Consider the following 22,858-nt stretch of genomic DNA (forward strand, 5'->3'; position numbering starts at 1 on the left):
CTGTAATAATAATAACGATTTAATATTATAGGAAAACTCACCGCCGTCATATTAAAGTTAGCTATAGCTGGTATAGTTAAATCGCACTGGCCAGGGAATACGACTGGCACGTCCGGCTGAGGTTCCGGATAGTAGAAGCAACCTTCTCTGCTTTGGTCTTTCGATTCATAATAACGGTTGTCGAGCACTGGGATGGTGTTGACGACATTATTGATAGCAGTCACTGCATTTGGTGTCAAAGACTTTGTTCTACTTAGCTTCCAAGACCAAACTGAAACGAAGACAAATTTATGTGTTAAAATTTATTTATGACATTGCATTTATTGCGTCTACCATTGTCCTCAACAAGAGAGCAGCAAAGGAATAGCATGGAAAATGCCTTTGTTATGTAATGGTTAGGCGGACGTACAATGATCCTATACTGCTCATAGACACTAGAAGAAAAATTAACCATTCCCTACATCACATATGCGTCACCAAACTTACAAAGACGTTATGTCCTTTGTGCCTGCAGTTACACTGGCTTACTCACATTTCAAACCGGTACACAACAATACTAAGTACTGCTGTTCGGCGGTAGAATATTTGAAGAGTGGATGGTACCTACCCAAACTTTTTATTTGAGTTCTGTTTTGTAAAAATGACGGTAAGTACCAATGATAGGACACGTTAAATAGATGTTTAATTCGTACACAGTAAGGTATTAAAATATATGTATATTGATAATAATTTACAGGATTATTTATCATTTTAAAATACATATATCTATACATGAAGGGTGTATATTGAGTGAGTCTTACCTTGACGGTATTCATCGTTTAAATTGACGCAGGTGTATACAAGAGCATACGATATGTAATCCGTAGTAAGAACCCAATACGGAGTTTCTGTTTGCACTAAAAATACATAAAACAAAAATATTATTTCAACCATTTTTGAAATTAACAATTAATTGTAAATGTCAAGTTAATGTACACGAATGGACTTTTCAGTTTTGTATAAATATATTTTTTATTGGAAAAATGGATGCAGGTTGGTATGTGAACACCTGATGCATAGGTAGAATTATTAACCATCTATTACACCGCAACTAACCTTGGGATAATTCCCCACAACATTTTAGTAGATTTTATGTCCCACGTGATTGTAATTACACGAGCCTCACTCAGCTCACTTATTTTTCTTATTACGAAGTACTTAGGCGGGCTTTCAAATGAGCCTGTATCTGATGATAAGTGGTCACCAGTATATGTAATATTAACCATTCCTTACATCACACCTATCCGCCATCATAAATGGGAGCTAAGATGTTATGTCCCTTGTGCCTGTAGTGACACTGGCTTACTCACCCTTCAAGCCAGAACAAATCAAAACTAAGTTTTGCAGTTTGGCGTTAAAATATATGCTGAGTGGTGGTACTACCACTGTTGCCAAGTAAATAGGTCGATATTGATAAAAAAGAAGCATTCTCACTGTCCGTTCCAGCAATAGGGAAGCTAACTATGAGCTTAGCAGTTCCATCAGTTGTTGCTAGTCTGGCAGATCCTCGCATAGTGTCAAGCCTTTGATTAATGACTTGTGTATTGAACACATCCACGGCACCGTCCACCAATGTATAAAAGGCGTTGTTGCAAGTGCCTTCTTGGAATCTCGTTGGATAAGATGCAGTATCGTGCCATAAGCCCACATACTAAAAGATTAAAACAATTTATCAAATCTACAGACTATCATTGACGATAAATACGGAGAGAGGATTTAAATTATAAACAAAGCTACATTTTATATGGTAAACCACACCAAAAATGAAAGTGAAATTTCTAGAAGACTTAGTGTATTCAAATGAATCTTGAGTACTTACTCTTACGGCGTCGAAATTGGAAATGACATTGATATTGGTATCACATTGGCCGCGGAAAATGACTGGTGTGTTGGGACTAGTGATGGGATAATAGAAACAGTCGTTATCGGCATGACTTATTGCTGTGTAGTATCGGTTGTTCAGAACTTCGACGGTATTTATAATGCGATTCATATTCTGAATTGCTGTTGGAGTTAATTCCCTCGTACGACTTAACTTCCAGCTCCACACTGAAAAGAGATAGAGATATTAATATGTTTATTACGGTATTGGTGTTGTTTTCGTTCATTTTTTGGTGTTAATGTGATATTTTAATTTATTATACGGAAAGTTGATTATATAGTCTTTATGGGACATGAAAAATGAATTTGTGATTGTTTTTTTTTGTAATTATAGACAGACATCATATATTATAAATGACATATAATGAATAAATAATACCTCTTCTTTGTTGATTGTCGATATTTTGGCAGCTATAAACTAAAGAGTACGATGTGTAGTCAGTATCAAGGATCCAATATTCGCTCGGTCCAGGCGCTGTAATACAGAAGGTTAACAATTAAAATCTAATAATTAATATTTTCAAAGACACGATTATTAAAATATTCTTTTGTACATATAGATTTGTCATCGAAATCTACGACGAAAATTCGAAAGAAATTTAAACTAAATGGATGTAATTTTTATTTCATTAATTTTTTTTTACCATTAGGGAAGGTGACGAGGAGTTTTCCAGTGTTGTCATTGGAAGCCAGGACTGCTGTACCATTGATTGTATATAACTCCTGATTTAAAACTTGCGTGTTGTAAACCAGCACAGTATTGTCCGTAGATAAGGTGTATGTTGCGTCATTGCATGATCCATTTTGGAAGTCGCTCGCGTAGCTTTCAATGAGGCGCCAACGTCCAAGATACTAAATGTTAAAATATTGGTTATGTATATATACTATCTGTAGCGCGCGACTTCACTCGCGTTGTCCTTACTTGGAGTTCAAGCTTGTTTCAAATAAAATTTTATCCAATTCGGTTTAGTGGTTTAACCATGAAAGAGCAACAAACAGACAGACATCCAGACAGATTTACTTTCGCAATTATAATATTAGTATATATTTGAAACACACGTTAACGCATGAATGCCAGCCGATGAAGGGTAAGTGGTCACCACTGTCGGTAGACGTTGGTATTAAGATATATTAAACATTTCTTATATCACCGATGCACGACCAACCTTGGGAACTAAGATATTATATCCTGTGTGCCTGTAGTTACACTATCTCACTCACCCTTCAAACCGGAACATAACAATACTAAGTATATCTGCTTCGCGATAAAATATAATATGATGAGTGGCTGATCCTAGTCAATCGTTCAGGGTTTGCACAAAGCCTACCACGATTTATAGGAAATATTAATATAAATAACCACTAAACATACAACAATAAATAGAGGAGATTATTGTACATGCCTCTTAGTTTAGTTTTACAACTTAGAAATATAATTAAATAAATTAAAAAAAAATAGAATCTCCGTTCTTAGTTCTATGATATTTCTTTCTGAACCACTATAAATAAAAAACAGGTAATGCTTCGATTTGATAAAAACTTCGACTTGAATCTTTGTTAAAAAACAGACATATGAAAATACCGTATTGTTTCAAAATACTTACGGCAGATGCGTTAAATGTTTGCACGACTGGAATGTTTTGGTCGCATTGGCCGTTTAATATGACGGGTTCGCCAGGAGGCAATTCTGGTAAATAGAAGCAGGCAGTGCTCGATTGGTCAACATCTTCGTAATATCTCTCCTCCAGAACGGTTACTCTCGAAATAGTATTGCTTATCGCAACGTTTGATTCTTGCGATAGTTGTTTCGTTCTACTGAGTTTCCAACTGTAAACTGGAATAATACACATATTTTTATTACACATGAGTTCTATTTTTAAAAATATTACATAATTCCGTTTTTTAGGGTTTAGTACAATGAGTGAACAAGTGGTCTTATTGGTTTCCTCAATCACTTCTGTTTTTGTTTTTACAAGAATTAATTAAAATCTACCTGCTCTAAAATCTTGATTAACATTAACGCAGCTGTAAGCCAAAGCGTAATTTTCGTAGTCAGTGTCCAAGATCCAGTACGGGATGACTATATCTGCAAAAACGTGTAAAATGTTAATGTCATCAAATTCAAAGTAAGAATTTAATTTGACTCGGTAGTAAGGCTTTGTGCAAGCTTGACTGGTTTGGTGTGGTACCGAAGACCATTATAATATATTCTACCGCTAAACAATAAATTCTCTGTAATGTTGTATTGCGATTTGAAAGGTTTGCGAGTCAGTATAATTACAGGCACAGGAGCCATAACATCTCGGAGTCCAGGTTTGTGGTGCGCTATGCCAAAGTCTGTGGGAAATGGTGACCACTTACCAGCACGTGGTCCATTTGGTCATCCATCTACCTATCTTATATAAAAAAAGACTATCTAGCCTACTACTATAGTGAATCAGTGAATCTTTCTATCAAAGCGCCATTGCATTTGAAATCATAGTAGACAACGTATTGTTCTAATATCTACAATCAATACTCCTATTGGTGAGATCGTGGACTTTAATTTAAGGCTGTGCTGGCAATTATGAGTTTGAATGAGCATATCTTGCTCCATAATAAATGTGGAAATTTTAGATGCTTCTTCAATACATGCTTACCTTGATTATTTACTCTGATTGTAATTGTCATTCTGGCGCTACCATCATTACTAGCGAGAAGCACGTTGCTGTTGCTGATTTCTAAGAATTGATCGTTGACACTGGATGTCATGAGGCTGAAGCCATTATTACTGGAGGTAGTGAAGGTATGGTAAATGCACTGCCCCGGCTGCTGTTCCTTGGGGTAGGCTTGGACTTCGTACCACGTTCCTTGGAACTAAAAAATAATAATATCATACGATAAAATAATTGTTCATCATGGGAATAGATAGATAATTTTTGCACTCGTCGTATTCCTTATATATATATACATAAGTTTCAATACTATAAAAAGAGTAATTTTACTACGCTATACAGTTTTATTAAAGACTAGTGGCTTCAGTCGCGTTTTAAGGGTGGTCGTCAGGTGTTAGTCACAAAAAGCCTAAGTCCTTCCTTGAAGTTCAAACATGCTTCATAGCAAATTTCATCGAATTCAATTTAGTGATTTGGCCGTGAAAGAGCAACAGATAGACGGACAAAGTTACTTTCGCATTTATATTATTAAGTATTCATAATAATAAGTGATGGCCGGTTGCAAGGAATGCCCAATATACCAATTATTTTCTGCAACTGCGTTTAAGTTTAGCTTGTTTGTGGAAACGAGATTGGCCGAACGCCTAACGGGTCAAGATTGAATTGCAATTTTCACATCACTGTGCACACTGTGTATTCTATATAAATCGAGAAAATAATCTTTGTTTCCTATAGTTTCATAATATAATTAGTTGACATCAAATCAAATCAATTTTATTCGAGTAAACTTTACAATAAAGCGACTTTGAATCGTCAATATTTCAAATCTATCACCGTGAGAAATCAGTCTCTATCGACGGCAGGAAACTCACATAGTTGCTCTTTCCAAATAAACAGATTTACAACGATGTTCGTTTTAGAAGTTCTTATATTCAAATGATTTCATATAAAAGTACAGTGTTAAAAATTTAGTCGCCTTACCCGTGTTAAATTGAAGCTACTAGTAGCTTGAATAGTATTCTCGCATTGTCCAGGGAACATTACAGGAACTCCTGGCTGGGGTTCGGGGTAGTAGAAGCAGCCAGATGTACTCTGGTCATTTTCAACATAATACCGTTGGTCTAACACAGGTATTGTGGATATAATATTATTTATTGTTGTGACAGCAGCGCTTGATAATTGCTTCGTTCTGCTTAATTTCCAACTCATAACTAAAAAAGTAACATAATGTTATATACTTAATTATTATATATGTATATTTAACATTTCAATGAGTTATTGATTGTTAAATACGTTAAAAAAGCTATATAAGGTGACCATTGAAAATTTATTAAAAAAAAAAACAACTTAAGACTCGATTCAAGCCTACGATCTCCAGATCTGCAACTAACCAATAGAAAAAGGATTTACGTTTATTTAACATATTATTTTACGTTAAATAAAAAATGACGATAGTTTACAAAATACTTCTAAATATAAAAGGAATGCTTCCCTTCACTAAAGATAAATATTATATATTATATATATATCTTACCTTGTTTTTCGTCATTATTTATGTTGAAGCAGGTGTATACTAAGGCATACGATGTGTAATCAGTATCTAGTACCCAGTAGTCGGTCGAAGTGTTCACTGTGGGAAATTTAACAAACGCATAAGTAAGCCTTCAATGTAATTGCATAATAACAGTACGTCGAGTATAAAAATATTTATTCCGTCTGTACTAATATTATAGCGGCTTATTTTGGACTAAGATCTCATTTATATTTTGAGAATAAGTTTGGGAATTTATTCGCAATCGTAAATGCTATTTAAGTTATCTATTTTATTTGAAGATTAGTTTTCAGTTTAAAAAAACTGTGGTATTCATTTGTAAAGTATTACAAGTGATGTAGATATTACATCCAAATATCACTACTCAGGATTGTTGTGTTCCGTTTTAAAGGCACAAGGGACATAACTTCTTAGTTCCCGAATTTTTAAGGAACGGTATGGTTGATGGCGACTATTTAAAATCAGGGGACCGTTTGCTCGTAAGCCTACCTATATCATAAAAAAGTACTTACAGTTGGTACCAGCAACAGGGAAGCTAACGATCAGCTTAGCGGTTCCGTCAGTCGAGGCGAGTCTTGCGACACCATTGATTGTGTCCAGCCTTTGGTTGATCACTTGAGTGTTGAAGACGTCGACAATGCCATCGTTTAAAGTGTATAGTGCGTTATTGCAAGTGCCGGGTTGAAATACTGACGGGTACGACTGGATGTTGTGCCAGAGACCCATGTACTGTAACAATTGTTTTATTTATATATATATTCTACCACCAAAGAAGTACCTGAGTGTTGTGTTCCGGCTTAAAGGGTGTAACTACAGTTACAAGGGACATAACATTTTAGTTCTCAAGATAAGAAGTGCTAAGTGATTGGCGATATTAGGAATTGTTAATATTGGGGGTGCAGTCCGCCGACCGTTTTTCATTGTAAGACATACTTAAATAACACACTTTCTATTCCATTAAAGCGTCGCTAACCAAGGTATCCAAGTTATTCTTTCCATTATTGTAATATTTAAATTGATTTCCTGGATTGGACTAAATTACGTGCACGCGAGGGACTAGTCAACTGTGCTGGGCATAATATGACGCACAAGTATGTGCGCAATTACAAGTGTACTCTTTATTTGTTCACTCTCATAATTCATAGGGATGGGAATCCGGAAATTTCCAACGGCTTAATACTCTTTGAGTACGACTATTAACGAACAAAATAGTACACAAATAAATTATTAAAATAAGCACGGATTCACGTGTGACCTTGTAGCGTTATTGTTAAAATTAGGACATTTGATTGACGTACACAATTTAATGAAAGTTCTCTAATTATAAATTGACCGAAAAAAAAACCGCGAAGGATAAATCAATTTTGAAGTAGTAGGTTAACTCACCCTAACGGGATCAAACGCGGGCATAGCCGGAATGCTGTCATCGCACTGGCCACGGAATGTCACTGGCCTGTTCGCGTCCGGTTCGGGGAAGAAGAAGCAACCAGCGTTGCTTTGATCAGCTTTGATGAAGTAACGATTGTTCAGATCCAGTTCCGATCTTATTACTCGGTTTACAGCGAGTTCAGCAGCCGGGGTCAGCTCTCTGGAGCGACTCACCGTCCATGCATTCACTATTAAATAAAAAATAAAATTACATACAATAACAAAAGATTTTAAGTTTTAATTATATTATGTAAAACCGTATACAATACAAGGGGAGAAGGAGAGCGACACATAGAAAGAGAAAGGTGGCGTGGAGAAGGCATAACGCTTTTTTCTTAGACGTTTCTTGTCAGATCTACTGGAAGGCGCGTGACAGAACTTCGTTCCAAAAAAATATCATATTATATGACCTACCTCTTCTTTGATTGTTTGGAAGGTCGATACAGGTATAGGAAATCGCGTAGCTCGTGTAATCGGTCGCTAGTATCCATAACGGGCTATCCACGAATACTGCAAAATGAATAAATGGAAAATTATTAAAATAAAAACATTATTACATATGTATGATTTGGGAAGTGACTAATGTATTTCTTGTCGGTTCTGCTCCTCCCTTCCTCTTCACATTTCATTTAATCATGTCGAATGCAGATTTAAAAAAATCGATTTGTATGAAGTATTGCACGACTCAATGGGAAGCGTCGGAGAGTGATCAACATTATGATCAAAATATTTTTTCGCCTCATTACGGCAACCATATTTATTGTCATACTTCCGATTGCTTACAAACCATTATCAAGATAATTTAATGGATATGAAATTTGTATTTTTTTTTAAATTGCTTTGTTGTGATAGAAACGTAAAAACAATAAAACGATCCTAAAACTTACATCGATTCTCTCACCGAAAACGTTGTAAATTGCGAAAAAAAAACCGTAATTGAGTCATTTTTTCATAATTTGTATCTGCATGTGGGTTTATTGTATATAACGAACTATTATACACAATTTCGTTTGGTTATAATTAGTTAAGTTGACTTGTATAATATTATATATTTTTTCGTTTTAAATTGATTTTGAATTGATTTTTGTACGGTTTTTAGAGAGTTATTAGTTGTCCATTTTTAGATTATCCATTTTTTTTTACTATTTATTACCACCAGGTAATAGGAGACTATGAAACGAGTGGGGATTTGGAGAGATTTCTTAATTTGGTGGTACGGCTTTTCGCAACACCGTCTGGGTAGCCATTACCCACTCATCAGATATTTAACCGCCAAGCAGCAATACGTTGTATTGTTGAGTTCCGGTTCGAAGGCTGAATGAGCCGGTGTAACTACAAGCACAAGAGACGTCTCAATGCCCAAGGTTGGCGTATTGGCGGTGTAAGGAATGGTTTAAATCTCTTACGGCATCGATGTCTATGGGCAGTGGCACTAACAGGTAGCCCATTTGCCAATCTACCTAAATATTAAAAAAGTATTGTAACGTTAAAACTAGTAAAATTTCTTTCTAACATTAGAAGTTTCCTTAATATTAGTATAACTTACACCTCAAATTTGTTTACGATTTAAAGTGGAATTTTTCGTTAATTTTATCTCAAAAGCGCTTAACAAGTTTTGAGATAACCTGTGCACTTTTGTTACAAGAAGTAACAATATCATGTTTTGTTTATGCTTAGACCTCATTTTTTTTATTGATAAAATAAATTTTGTGTAAAACTGAAACATTACATTAAATATTAGTTGATAGTGCTGGAATAATTAAATACCTAATTGTGTTTGGTGTATGTGTTTGGTTCTAAGCGTTTGCTTTAATGCGACGACTATTTGAAGTATTAATAGAACTTAAGCTAATATTATGACATTAGAGTGTTTGACTGTTTGAACTTCAGATCATAAAAAGGCAGATAGAGCGCGGACAACTACAGTGGAGCGAAAAAAGCGATAACCGAATCAAAAGCCTACATAACGTTCTATTTATAATCTTGGAGCTAAAGACTCTCTTCGGGATGTTTTTAGCAAAGTAGGAATACTCACTGTTGCGTCACAATATATTTACAAAAATATTATGCATATTCACAGTAGCATTGATCACTTTAATAAAATCAGTGATAATCATTGTATGTGCACAAGAAGTAAGGATAAGCTTAGAACGCCAAGTTTCCGACTCTGCAAAGTCAATAAATCATTCTTGGGGCAACGTATCCGCTTCTGTAATAAAATTCCGCAGACATTTTTAACTATGCCGTTTCATAGATTCAAGTCATTTGTAAAAAATACATCGGTAAAGAAGGCATATTATTCGATACAAAATTATATTGATGATAAAAAAGCGTGGAGTTAATACTTGTTGGCTTCCAGGCAGGAGACATAACATACATATATAATTATATTTAACTAACATGACTGTATTTTTAGATATTGAAAAAGAGTAACCACTGAGTTTCTTGCCGGTTCTTCTCGGTAGAATCTACATTCCGAACCGGTTGTTAGCTTTACTTTAAATAGTTTGTTAAATGACTATTCAAAAGTGCTTGTGAAAGCCTACTTGAATAAAGTATGTTTTGATTTGATTTGATTTAACAGAAACATAACAAAAAATACGTCGTTTCGCACTACTGCGAATTTGTAGTCCATCTGTCTTTTGTTTTATAATCTGAGATTTGATTTACTAATCGAAGGAAAAACCTGTCTTATTAAAAAAATATTTTTGCATTAGGTAACCTAGATATTAGCTTTACTTTGTGTAGATAGCAAAATTTGCACGAAAATTTTAGAGAATCACGTATTAATATGGTATCTTTATACGTGTACGATAATTAATCTATGTCTACTTTAAAAGAGAGCCTAAAATTAAACTAAATATAACTAATAATATATATTATTTGAATTATTGTTATTAATTCAGTGTCCCGTGATTAATTTTTTTTTTGTTTTTCAATCTAACACAAAATCTACTGAACCGATTTTTATGAAACTTTAATATTATTTTAGTTTAGATTATAAGGTACAATAACATATTATATTGCCTATGTATGTCAATTTAATATGTTAATAGATTTAATATTTTTTGAGATATAACTTAATATGTTGAAGTACGTTTACTTGGTGGCAGGGCATTGTGCAAACCCGTCTGGGTACCACCCACGCATACTACGTCAGATACCTATTCTACCGTCAAACAGCAATACTTAGTACTGTGGTATGTTTTAGACATTACATCTTAGTTTCCAAGGATGCCGCATTAGCGATGCAAGGTAAATTAAAAAAAAAATACAGCACTAATGTTTATGGGAGTTGGTGGGACCACTTACCATCAGGCTCATTTGCCACTCCATTTACCCAACAAATGAACAAAAAAACGTAGTAACGACCAAAATTTTTCTCCAAAAATTTTTGATCTACGTGGTTTTTAATATATAAACTATAACAGATAAAAAAAAACTTTGTATGAGAGATTTATTGTATATAGAGATTATCTTTTATCGATAACAGTCTAGATATTTTATGTTTAAAAATTACGTTAATTTTAGCTTAATTTCTTACAAAGTATTAATCGATATTTTAAAAAATTTATATAGATAGATATTATTTTTTACACTTGACATTCGAACGAGCATTCGTGGAAATATTATATATAATGTATGACCGAACATAAGTTGAAGGATGTTTCATATGTAATAGATGTTTATCGTTGGAAAAGTATACCGGAATTCCTTATTTTACCGTACGAAGTCAGAACGGGTTAGTTGGAAATAAAAAAAAAAAAATATCATTCTTTTATATCAGTATTTTACACTCGAAAACATTGAAAAGTTAGTATTATAAAAGCAGATAAGGTAGAGCTATCAATACACAATACCGCGTCGAGTATATTATATTAAAATTGCCATATTTCGCCTGTTGTCAACGGCGATAAGAGTCACTGAGTTGCAATGCCGATTTGATAACGTTAGAAAAACAAGTTAGAATTTATTTATTATATAATTTAAATAAAAACACTCGGTGAGATTATTTTATTGGGTACAACAAATATCATTAACAGTAAATAAAATTATTATTATTGTATTTAATTTGTTAAGTACTATCTCGATGTGTAGTAGAGGTTAATTAATTATGTTTTTGGAAAGTGGCCGTGTATCTTGACACTTAAAACAAAGAGGGTGAGTGTAGAACATTCCAAACTCTAAGAATTTCTTGGCAAATTTCAATAGAACATATTGACTCCCACTTAAGGATGTTAATTTAGTAGCACGAGTGCCAGTCTTATCTTATCAACGTGGTTGTTAATTTGTATATTTCATGGGAAAATAAAATATTTGTCTATGGCTGGTATTAAAAAATCGATTGAGATTACTGGAACGGTTTTTTATAGTTCGATTATAGTTGTCAAAATTTGAAAGATAGTACTATTTATATCGCTAGTTTATTGAGAGTCTGTTCAAACCGTGTTCGATTTGGTAGCTGATCGTCAGACTCAACACATAACCGAGTACTCTTAAATATTTAATCAGTAATCGCCATTATCGCATCTTGGTTTCTATCACGCAAATCCCACGCAACTACCATTGTCTTATCAACCGAATTATACATTTGTTTATTATGACTCATCATTAAATAATAACGTTTAATGGATTTTATGTGACGTCATTGGGATAATTGAAATTTGTTTTATGATGTAGGACAAAGGAGGCACCTGATGAGAAGTGATCACCATCGCCCATAGATATTGGCGCTGTAAGAAATATTAGCCATTCCTTACATCGCCAAAGCACCACCAACCTTGGGAGCTAAGATGTTATGATCCTTGTGCCTGTAGTGGCTCACTCACCCTTTACGCCGGTGTCGGTTTAACTAAGTATGGCTGCTTGGCGGTAGAATATATGATGAGATGGTGGTGCCTACCCAGGTGGGCTTGCAAAAACCCTCTCACTAAGTAAATTTAAACGTTGCCCTATTTCTACCTCTGAACTCGTTTTGTTTCTGAATATATAGATAGATATACTGAATATATAGATATAATATATATATAGATGCAGTTGAGCATGAAAGTTATATAGTTGAGTAAAAAAGGCCGCTGAATTACTCAATAACGATGAGTTTAAACTTCAAGCCCGGTCAAGTTGGGCAGTTTCTCTGTGACCATTTCAATCAATTCCATTAAGATTACGTTGCCGAGGGATTCTTGAATTATCTTTAGACGAATTTGTATAGATTACGTGTTGTAGTTTAAAGAAAGACACGATAAAATATTTACATATGGAAGAACTAAACTGATTTAGCATCTCATTCGAATATAATTAAATCTTCGATTTTATAAATCAACAAATACATATGAATCCAAGTTAAATACTATCCCAATTTTTATATGAATCAATCGAAGCAATTTCGTGTAATTTATTTGTTTCTTTGCCGAGTTATTTAAGTTCAAAGTGAAAATTATTGTTATTGTGTTTGAAAATGATTCAGCTATTTAGTGAAGACGTTTAAAATTAAATTCTTTCTAATTGGTTTCAGTATCTGAAAATATGTCTCTTCGTACCTCCAGGCGTTACTTCTAATGTGACCAAAAGCCTCGCGCTGTTGTCCGTGCTGTTCAGTCGTGCAGTTCCACTTATAGTATCTAATCTCTGGTTAACGACTTGACTGTTTACAACATTAACAAGGCCACCAGACAGTGTATATTCTGCTCTATTGCAAGTGCCAAGTGCGTTAGCAGAGTAGTAACTTGAAACCTCATGCCATACTCCCATAAACTGCAACAATATTGTAATTATTACTCGCTGCTTAAGTGATTAATAGCAAGATACGGTAGACAACTTAATATTTTTATTCGTTTTGGAACAGCGTGATTGAGCTTATCCAAACCTTCTGACGAAAAGTGAGGAGATCTTTGCCCAGCTATGGCGTATGTAGTAGCTGTTACTTTGCATGATTGGAATGAAGTTCTTTTGCGTGGCTTGCAGTAGAGTGAACTGGCAGAAATTATTACTTTAGGAAAAAGCGTCCTACGTAGCATTACATCCTGTTTTTTTTTAAATTAATTTGTAAACATTATTGAAAACAAACACAATATAATATCATCAGGATATACAGGGGGTTACAGTATACACCTTATCGTTACAACGATTTACACAGGCAACCTTTGTGACAGAAAAACGAAAATAAAAAAATAAGAAGTAGGTTGTCTGGTTCCCTCCAGCTCCAGCATAATGCTTTTTCCTTACGAGAAGCCGTGTAAAACAACGTAACAAGATTTTATATGATAAAAAATATTAATACAGTAATTGTCTTACCCGTGCAACATCAAATTGCTCGACCACAGCCATATTCGCGTTACATTGTCCTGGAAAAACGATAGGTTGCCCTGGAGGTATTTCGGATAGTGTTGTGCATGCGGTCGCTGAATGGTCAACTGGAATCAAGTCTTCTAGGACGATATCCACGACTGTGATTAGAGTTTGGTTCATTAGTCCCTCCATCATGTCATTTGGAAAGACGTTTTGTTTTCCAAGCTGCCATATGTATACTAAAATGGAAAAAATATATATATCATTTGATTATTGACAATAGTAATTCATTATTAAGTACAAGTTTATACGTCTGTCGAAAAATATTTTTGTGTTATTTTTTTTTTTATGAATGGCCTCCTCTTTCAAGTGTTCATGTTCGTTTGTGTTACTGGTTGAAATTCGGGGGAAATATACTAATAAAATATCGATAGTTTAATATGAAACCATTAGAATATAATTACAAATTTAAGCATCAATATGAATAAGCATATTTCAACAATTTTTCCCTTTTTTTATTGACAACACTGAAGTTTGCCAGTAGTTCAAAAAAAAATGATTCGAAAAAGGTACTGTACAGGGGGCCATTCTACTAATATATAACGGTAATGATACTTTCCCGATTCAACCTTGACCATTCCTCACAAGAATTAAACTCAGCTTAACTGAGGGCGAATTCTACCTATTTATGTACATATATCGGTTACGATACGACCCCGCTGATATGCCGATCCAACTTCGATCGAACCGCAGCTGGATAGTTGTATTATTGGAATAGGAAAACAGCTGAACGGCAACGACAATTTATTAGTAGAATTGGCCGCTAATTTATTTTAGTCTTTTTGTAAATAGAAAATTGCTATTAAATAAATAATTAATTTGAATATTGTTTATACAGACTTATTGAATACGTACCATTCCTTTGATTTAGTCCTTGATTCACACAGGAGTAAGCAAGTGCGAAGTTTTCATAATCTGTCCTCAGGATCCAAAAGTCGAGTGCTGTGAAAAGCATTGTTAGATAAATTTTTTTAAGTTAATTTACACAACGTCGTTTATTGTAGCACTAGAACAGTTATAATTTTATCAAGTTGATCGGATGGACCGGGTTCAAGCACTGGACCAAATTCTTATTTATTTAATATATAAACATCTTTAGTAATTTGACATTCAACTATACGAGTAACATGCTCATACCAATTACATACATATATTAAATTACACATACATTTGAAATTAATTTACTAATAAAATACTCACTCTCAGAATCAGCTGTGATAGTAAATTTTGCAGTTCCACTTTCTACGGTGGCTGTGCCTCTCACTTCTTCTAAAAAGTTCTCGTTAACAACTCTGTTGTACAAATTTATGGCGGTATTGTTTTGCGTAATTTCTAAAGACGCGCAATCACCTTTGAATATTTGATTTGCAGCTCTTCTGAGAACGAACCATTGTCCTTCGAACTGTAACAGAAATAAAAATTAAAATATCTATGGACATTTTTTAATTTAAAGTAGGCAGGCAAGCTGACACATGAGTGATCTGCTAATTGGGAAGTATTAACATTATGGTAGGGCTTTGTGTAAGTGCCGTCTGGGTAGGTACCATAGAATATTCTACCGTTAGACAGCAGTAATCAGTATTGTTGTGTTCCGATTTGAAGGGCGAATAAACCAGTGAAACTACAGGCACATGGGTCATAACATCTTAGTTCCCAAGGCTACGCTTACGGCTTACGCATTGGTAATGTAAGAAATGTTTAATATTTCTTACAGTGCCATTATCTGTGGGCGGTGATGACCACTTAACATCAGGTGGCCCAATGGCTCATCCACCTAACCGATATCATAAAAAAAATCACAAAACTTAGCGGGTTTTGGGAGTAAATCTTAATCTCATTCCTCCATACTTAAGTCAAAGTCTTCTTGATCTGTGTTGTATAAAAAGAGTCCCAAAAGGGTCAATTTTAGATCCTTTTCTATTAATACAACATATAAATGATCTTCCTATGTTAAAGGTATTTTTGATACTATATTGTTTTCTAGCAATGCATCATTAATTTTCAAAGTTGACAGAAAAACTAATGATGACTATGTTAGTAGATACACGATTGATCGGTAAACAAAAATGATTTTGATTGAATAAATTGTAGTATTTACCATGCCATGTTAGAAAGCAATATTATAACATAGCATTAAATTTAATGACATTTTTGTAATCGATACTACAGTGTTTTAATCCTTATTGACCGTCCCTAACAGGAAGAGTCATCTTTGCAGTATACATAGTTATATAAGTTAGATAACTAACAGATTTTCACAGTATTATATCATATTACTTTGTGTACAAATTTATTTTTACTATTGCCAAAAGTCATTACATTATACGAAAAATAAGGATAAGCTTATAAGGCCAAGTTTCCGACTCCGCTGTAAATTTAGATGATATTTTCTAACTTTCGTTATTTATTTCATTTTTAGATTAGAGGTTAAAGTCTTACTAATTTTGTATCGTTCGGTACGTGTACAATTATGTTATTGGGTTCCTTAAATTAAAGTGTTATTTTCACTATATTATCTTTTAACATACAACCATTTTAAGTCTTATCAAAACTATTAGTTCTGATTAATGTAGTATTATAATTAGGCACGTATGTTCTTATTATCTTATCAATAGGAAATATTTTGATAATATATCCTAAGACATATTTCACAATAATTAATTTCAATAACGAAGGTCAAGTACCTATTCGGAGTTGACCTATCTAAAATTTGGGAAAACTATCGAAATAAAATGCTGTTTGTTTTTATACTTGCATCTAATAAATTATCGTATTTAAAAAAAAAACAAATGTTCTTTTTTTAAATAAGATTATATAATATTTAGAGCCGTCATATTTAAAATAAGAAGTCTGTTTACTACACATTCTCATGCTATGATCGTTCTATGAACGTATCAATGACGATACGAAACGAGCACAAAATATAACTTACGTATCGTGTAACGGTTTTAGTGATACGCATAGACGTATCATCCCTGTGTAATATCCTATCGTTCTAACAACTGTAAAAAATATTCTAAATTTGTATTTAGAAGTAGAAATGTAATGATTGTTAGCGGGAATATTTTGTCGGTGCTGATACGCTACGTGTTTAACGCGACGGTGATGGTCGGTAACGGAACGATCTAGTCTCAAATTGTTAATACAAAGAATATTTTTTCGTCTAACATGTTCCTAACACAGTCATAGTAACTGACGGTTTAGGTACTACGCAGACTCCTATATTGTAAAGCTACTACGGTTCGGAAGTTAAATTCTACCGAGAAGAACCGGCAGAAAGGCATATCTCTTATTCAAATCAAATAATACTGAACTATATACATACAATTGAATTGAATGAGCTGATATGGCCCAGTGTACATCTCAACTGACGATTGTGTGTTCAAACCCAGGCACGTGCCACTGAATTTTCATGTGCTTAATTTGTGTTTATAATTCATGTCGTGCACGGAAATTTACAGCTTATGACTATTCTATTCTATATCTAATAAACATACAATTAAATTTGTATGAACTTTTTTATCATCTATATTCGGTGTATGTATAATTGAATATTTTTTTAGAAATAATAATAATTTCAGTTTTAGCTTGATTATATACATTTTATACATGACAATTTATACCTACTATAATATATTTTGTCGCAACATTGTATAGGCAACAATTAGTTTTAACTGTAGGATGATTTCTTTATTTACAATGAAGGTACTTTAGATCTATTCTGTACAAACTCAAAACTGACAATAAAACTGTATTAAGGTATGCCATAAGATGATATGCGATAAAACCTATTAAAGCATTAAAATACATTGCATCACAACAGCGCACCATAAGTTGAATTTCAATATTTCACGAGCAAGAGTTTGTCAGAGTACCATCACGCCAGCGAAACGCTTGCGTCACATTTATATACTTTTACAGTTTCATGACACCGATAAGTAAATAACGTGAATTTATAACGCCGTTTTATTGCTATTTAGGCAGCTTTATCATTATATACAGTTATATATTTTGTATAAGTATTTAACGGTACATAACTGCCTATATCTTATCGTACGCTGATAAACCTCTTTTTCGTGTAGCGTTATATACTAACGAATTCTTATCGTCGAGGTTATGGTCGATTTTTTTCGAACAATTTCTATCAAGAAATTATGTTAATAGTCAGATTATATTCTTTTGAGGTATACGATTTTATTTATTTGTCTTCTATATTGAGAATAAAATAATGTGCCCTTGATATATCCGATTCTCCGATGTCGCATCGGACATTTTGAGTTCAGGCGCAGGCTTTACGCACTTTCCTCGTCACGGGAATTTAAACATTGCTAACTTTCTGATCGCCTCAGTCTTTGATAATTTATCTTTCGCCTGGTTCGATTTTTGAATCTATTACATTAGGACATCAGGTCTAATAAAGAAATATAAGTTGTTTGGTAAAAATACAATTAATTTTAAGGACTCGTTCATAAAAAGATTATAACATTTAAATGTTTACGGATGGAATCTATTTTATAATCGTTAAAGTAATCGCTAACTAAACTTATGATAATTATCTTTTGTTTTTAACGGTAAAATAATGCTAAGCTATGTAGTGCAATATATCGTAGAATAATAGACGAGCGTGTTTTATTTAGGCGATACGAAGAAAAACGGAAATCGATATCCAGAGTTCTGTTATTCAAAGAAATAATCTTTATAGGATTTTTTAATGCTTAAAAGTAATATGAAATTAACTGACCGACTTCAAATTCCCAATTAGGGAAATTATACCTACGGTTTATAAAATATGACGGAGTTATGAGTTAACAAACATCTTAATAAATACAATTGATAGGTATTTCTTTCTTTTTAGAAGTCGTTTAAAAGTATATCATACTTAAAAACACGTGTTACGTATCTGACTTGTCTAAATGATAAATCGTGTATTAATCTTACGAGTGTCGCGCCTTTAATTTATAAGACATATAAATAAACTTAAGTTTTGGTTAGTTTCAAAATGTATTTTTAAGCAGTTAAATTGAGCCGCTTCTGAGTTCTAGTAAGCAGTAAATTAATTTAATTGATCACCATGTCATGTCATAATGGGCTATTAGGCCTCAATGGGCTAATTTTTGCTAACCGAATATTAAAAAAAAAAATACGAATACTTGCCTAAATGAACATATTGTTACTATATTACATCAGCGTAAAACTGATAATCGAATATATATTTATGGAGGTTCGGATATCTAATTGAGATAAAGACTTCAACGCCGTTTGACTGATTAGAATGAAAATTGACATTCAATTAAAAAAAAAAAATTCAAGAGAAGTAATTCCCGGATTGGCTATGATCAGTAAGGTTATTTTTATCCTTACTGGCCTCGGCGTTGTGAGATTAAATTGTTTTATTGTTTTTCGGTATTCCCTATTTATCAATCGTTAAACAAATGGTATTCTTGGTGGTAGGACTTTGTGCAAGCCCGTCTGGTAACACCCACTCATCAGATATTCTACCGCTAAACATTAGTACTCAGTATTATTATGTTCTGATCATTCCACCAGCCCGCATTGGAGCAGCGTGGTGGGATATGCTCAGTGGGAAATTTACAGGCTGCTAATGTAATGTATGTAATTATTATGTTCCGGTCTGAAGGGTAAGTGAGCCAGTGTAACTACAGGCACATGAGACATTACATCTTAGTTCCCAAGGTTGTTTTGTTGTTCCCAAGTCCCAAGTGGCACATTGGCGATGTAGGGAATGGTCAATATTTCTTGCAGTGCCATTGTCCAAAATCTATACTAATATTATAAATGTAAAAATAACTCTGTCTGTCTATCTGTCTGTCTGTCGCTCTTTCACTACCAAAGCAATGAACCGAATTTGATGAAATTTGGTACGAAGGAAACTTGAACTCCAAGGAAGGACATAGGGAACTTTTGTACCTAACACATGACAACCAAACACTAAAATGCGAGCGAAGCCGCGGGCGACATTTAGTATATCATAAAAAATGGTTTGTCTCCAAACGAATTTGCTCTATCTGAAAATATGAATGTATGTAGTCTGTCTTGTTATTTAAATAGCCGCACCTGTTGACTCTGTTTAAGTGAGATTATACTTTGGTAATTCAATCATTATCTAAGGAGATTAGTTGTGTTTATAACATTTTACGAGTTCTGCTAACGTTTTTTATCTTTGGAAAGGATTTTATAAAACAAGTGAATCATACTAATTATTTAAATTAAAACAATTGTTTTTTTGTTCCGTGACACATATTTTCTTAGAAAATTAAAGTGCTTACGTATCAGAGTATTATTTAGATTAATATATATTAATCAAATTCTTCAATCCAATGTATGTAACATTTAAATACAAAAAAAGTTACAATTAAGTATACATTTTTAAACTTAGTACTTAAGCAAAAAATAAAGATGCGTTTTGGTATTTTTACGCTACGTTTAAGGTGACCATTTCTATATCATGCACTTTGATATATTGTTATAATACCACACTTTGAAACGTTATAAATAAATACTACTGCGCGCTTTTTAGTTTCCTGGGCCACGCAACATTTTAGTAAATTTTATTTTTAGTTTTAGTTTTAAGTATCATTTCTTGTTCAATGGATGTCAGTTGAAATCAATTGCGAAAATTAGTATAAAACAGACAGACAGTTTTTCGCTGTCCTATTCCTTTGAATAGAACCCCTTCTCATATATTACGTTTTTTTATGTGATAGGTGGCAAGCAAGAGGCTCCTCTGATGGAAAGTGTCTACCACCGCCCATGGACATCTGCAACACCGGGGGGCTTGCAGGTGCGTTGCCGGCCTTTAAGAAAGGAGTACGCACGCGTATACACGTGTAAATATACACGACAAGTCAGCACCATATCTTTACTAATATTATAAAGAAGTAACATTGAAGGTAATTTCCAAGATTTCCAATTTTAAAATTCTATCATGGGATAAAATTCTACATTATTCCTGCGTTCTATAGGGTATAAAATATTTGTATATTATCTTTATTAATAAACTGCACCAGTTAGAAGCAAGGGCTGGTCACTACTAAATTATAACGGAACAGTTAACTTTATCACAAATACAAAAACGTCTAAATTGTTCAATAATATTCATACAACCAAAGGCGTCTCAATATTTAAATAAATAAATCAAACATTATATGAGTTCATTTAAATCTTCATTAAAATAATAACAAGCAAAACACCAAAGTTTTTTAAGCATTCAAAGTATTTCAAAATATGGAATTTACTTGGTGGAAGGTTCACCAACTCATCATTAATTTTACTAGTGAGCCAGTGTAACTACAGGCACAAGGGACATTACACTTTGGTTCTCAAGGTTGTGGGCGCAATTAATTTTTCTTACAGTGTCACTGTATAAGGCCAGCGGTGACCACTCACCATCAGGTGGCCCAATTACCAGTCAAACCTTTACATAAAAAAAATGAAATGGAAAAGTAACTATTATTAATAATATTATGTTTGTTACAAACAAACAACCTCCTTTACGTGATATTACTTTTTTTAAATATTATGACCAAGCCTGATTACAATCTGTATATTATGATTATTTATAACGAACATTAAAAAATCATTATTACGAAATTGCAAAATACCAATCTCATTTTAAAAATTACAATAATAAATTGAAATATTCAACGAAATATTATCAATTAACTCCGTGATGATTTGAGGTTTACCTGACATTATTTTTTTAATTATATTTTTTAATGTCTCTGCATGTCTTGTGATTGTATGTGTATTTATTATGAATATTTATTCGCCTTTAGTAAATAAAGTATCTCTATGCTACGTATTAACTTGTTAGTGAATCCAAGTGAATGGGTTCAAAGAATGCAATTAAAAATGACATTCTTTTTACAATTTTTAATAATAGGTTTGCTTAAAAAAAGGTTTAATATGTACTATAAATTTTGGTGTTATATTTTGGCGATATTTTACTTGGCAATATAAGAACCCAATAAATTTATTTTTAACTGTTTGGTAAATTTTCTATTATTTTAGAAGTCGGTTTTCTAAAATAGCGAAAATATTGATCATTTTAACTTTTATAAAAATATATAAATCTAAAATTAGCAGCCTGTAAATTTCCCACTGCTGTGCTAAGGCCTCCTCTCCCTTTGAGGAGAAGGTTTGGAGCATATTCCACCACGCTGCTCCAATGCGGGTTAGTGGAATACACATATGGCAGAATTTCGTTGAAACTAGACACATGCAGGTTTCCTCACGATGTTTTCCTTCACCACTGAGCACGAGATGAATTATAAACACAAATTAAGCACATGAAAATTCAATGGTTCCTGCCTCGGCTTGAACCCGAAATCATCGGTTAAGATGCACGCGTTCTAACCACTGGGCCATCTCTTCTCACTGGGCTATCTCGGCTCAATATAATACAATATACATCCATAGATTATATAAAATCATTTAAAAGCAAACATGCCAATTGAACTATTAATAACTATGGCTTGCTTCAACAGCAGAAGTGAAAAAAAAAACAAAACAAAAACGAAAAATGTGCAAAAGAGAAAAAGATGGACTAGATGAAAGGTGTACTTGTGTTTAGGTTAATTAATTCGTACGGAACACGTACGCTGATAATTAAAAAAATAATCTTTGATTTAGTCGATATACTTTATCGTAACTAATAATAATATTTCAATTGATTAAATATTGTTTTTGAACAGAAATCAGCAATTTACAATGGTGTGTGTTAATTGTTTCGATGGAAACTAAATAAGTATTAATTTATCTATTATGGGACATAAGTATAAACATATAATTGTTACTTTTAGTAACAGCCTGTAAATGCCCCACTGCTGGGTTAAGGTTCCTTTTTATTCCACCACTCTGCTCTAAATTAAATTAGATTCAGGTTTCGTTACGATGTTTTCCTTCACCGCCGAGCACGTGATGAATTAGAAACTCA

The 22,858-nt window shown here is 33.3% G+C and overlaps 1 protein-coding gene across 1 annotated transcript in view; it reads right to left on the bottom strand.

Moving 5' to 3' along the window:
- Positions 1 to 22,858, bottom strand: part of LOC113399468 (uncharacterized) — a 44,030-nt gene that overhangs the window by 20,256 nt on the left and 916 nt on the right. The window contains exons 2-19 of the mRNA XM_064217955.1: positions 15,103 to 15,304; positions 14,758 to 14,844; positions 13,849 to 14,081; positions 13,095 to 13,308; positions 7,969 to 8,064; positions 7,513 to 7,742; positions 6,639 to 6,855; positions 6,109 to 6,204; positions 5,556 to 5,785; positions 4,560 to 4,776; positions 3,914 to 4,006; positions 3,525 to 3,754; positions 2,565 to 2,772; positions 2,300 to 2,395; positions 1,859 to 2,088; positions 1,474 to 1,690; positions 801 to 896; positions 42 to 271 (exon numbers count right to left, since the gene is read on the bottom strand). Coding sequence (XP_064074025.1) covers positions 42 to 271; positions 801 to 896; positions 1,474 to 1,690; positions 1,859 to 2,088; positions 2,300 to 2,395; positions 2,565 to 2,772; positions 3,525 to 3,754; positions 3,914 to 4,006; positions 4,560 to 4,776; positions 5,556 to 5,785; positions 6,109 to 6,204; positions 6,639 to 6,855; positions 7,513 to 7,742; positions 7,969 to 8,064; positions 13,095 to 13,308; positions 13,849 to 14,081; positions 14,758 to 14,844; positions 15,103 to 15,304 — 3,222 coding nt within the window. The remainder of the gene's footprint in view (positions 1 to 41; positions 272 to 800; positions 897 to 1,473; positions 1,691 to 1,858; positions 2,089 to 2,299; positions 2,396 to 2,564; positions 2,773 to 3,524; positions 3,755 to 3,913; positions 4,007 to 4,559; positions 4,777 to 5,555; positions 5,786 to 6,108; positions 6,205 to 6,638; positions 6,856 to 7,512; positions 7,743 to 7,968; positions 8,065 to 13,094; positions 13,309 to 13,848; positions 14,082 to 14,757; positions 14,845 to 15,102; positions 15,305 to 22,858) is intronic.

Source organism: Vanessa tameamea, chromosome 19 (genome assembly GCF_037043105.1).
Source record: "Vanessa tameamea isolate UH-Manoa-2023 chromosome 19, ilVanTame1 primary haplotype, whole genome shotgun sequence".
Taxonomy (NCBI): Eukaryota; Metazoa; Arthropoda; class Insecta; order Lepidoptera; family Nymphalidae; genus Vanessa; species Vanessa tameamea.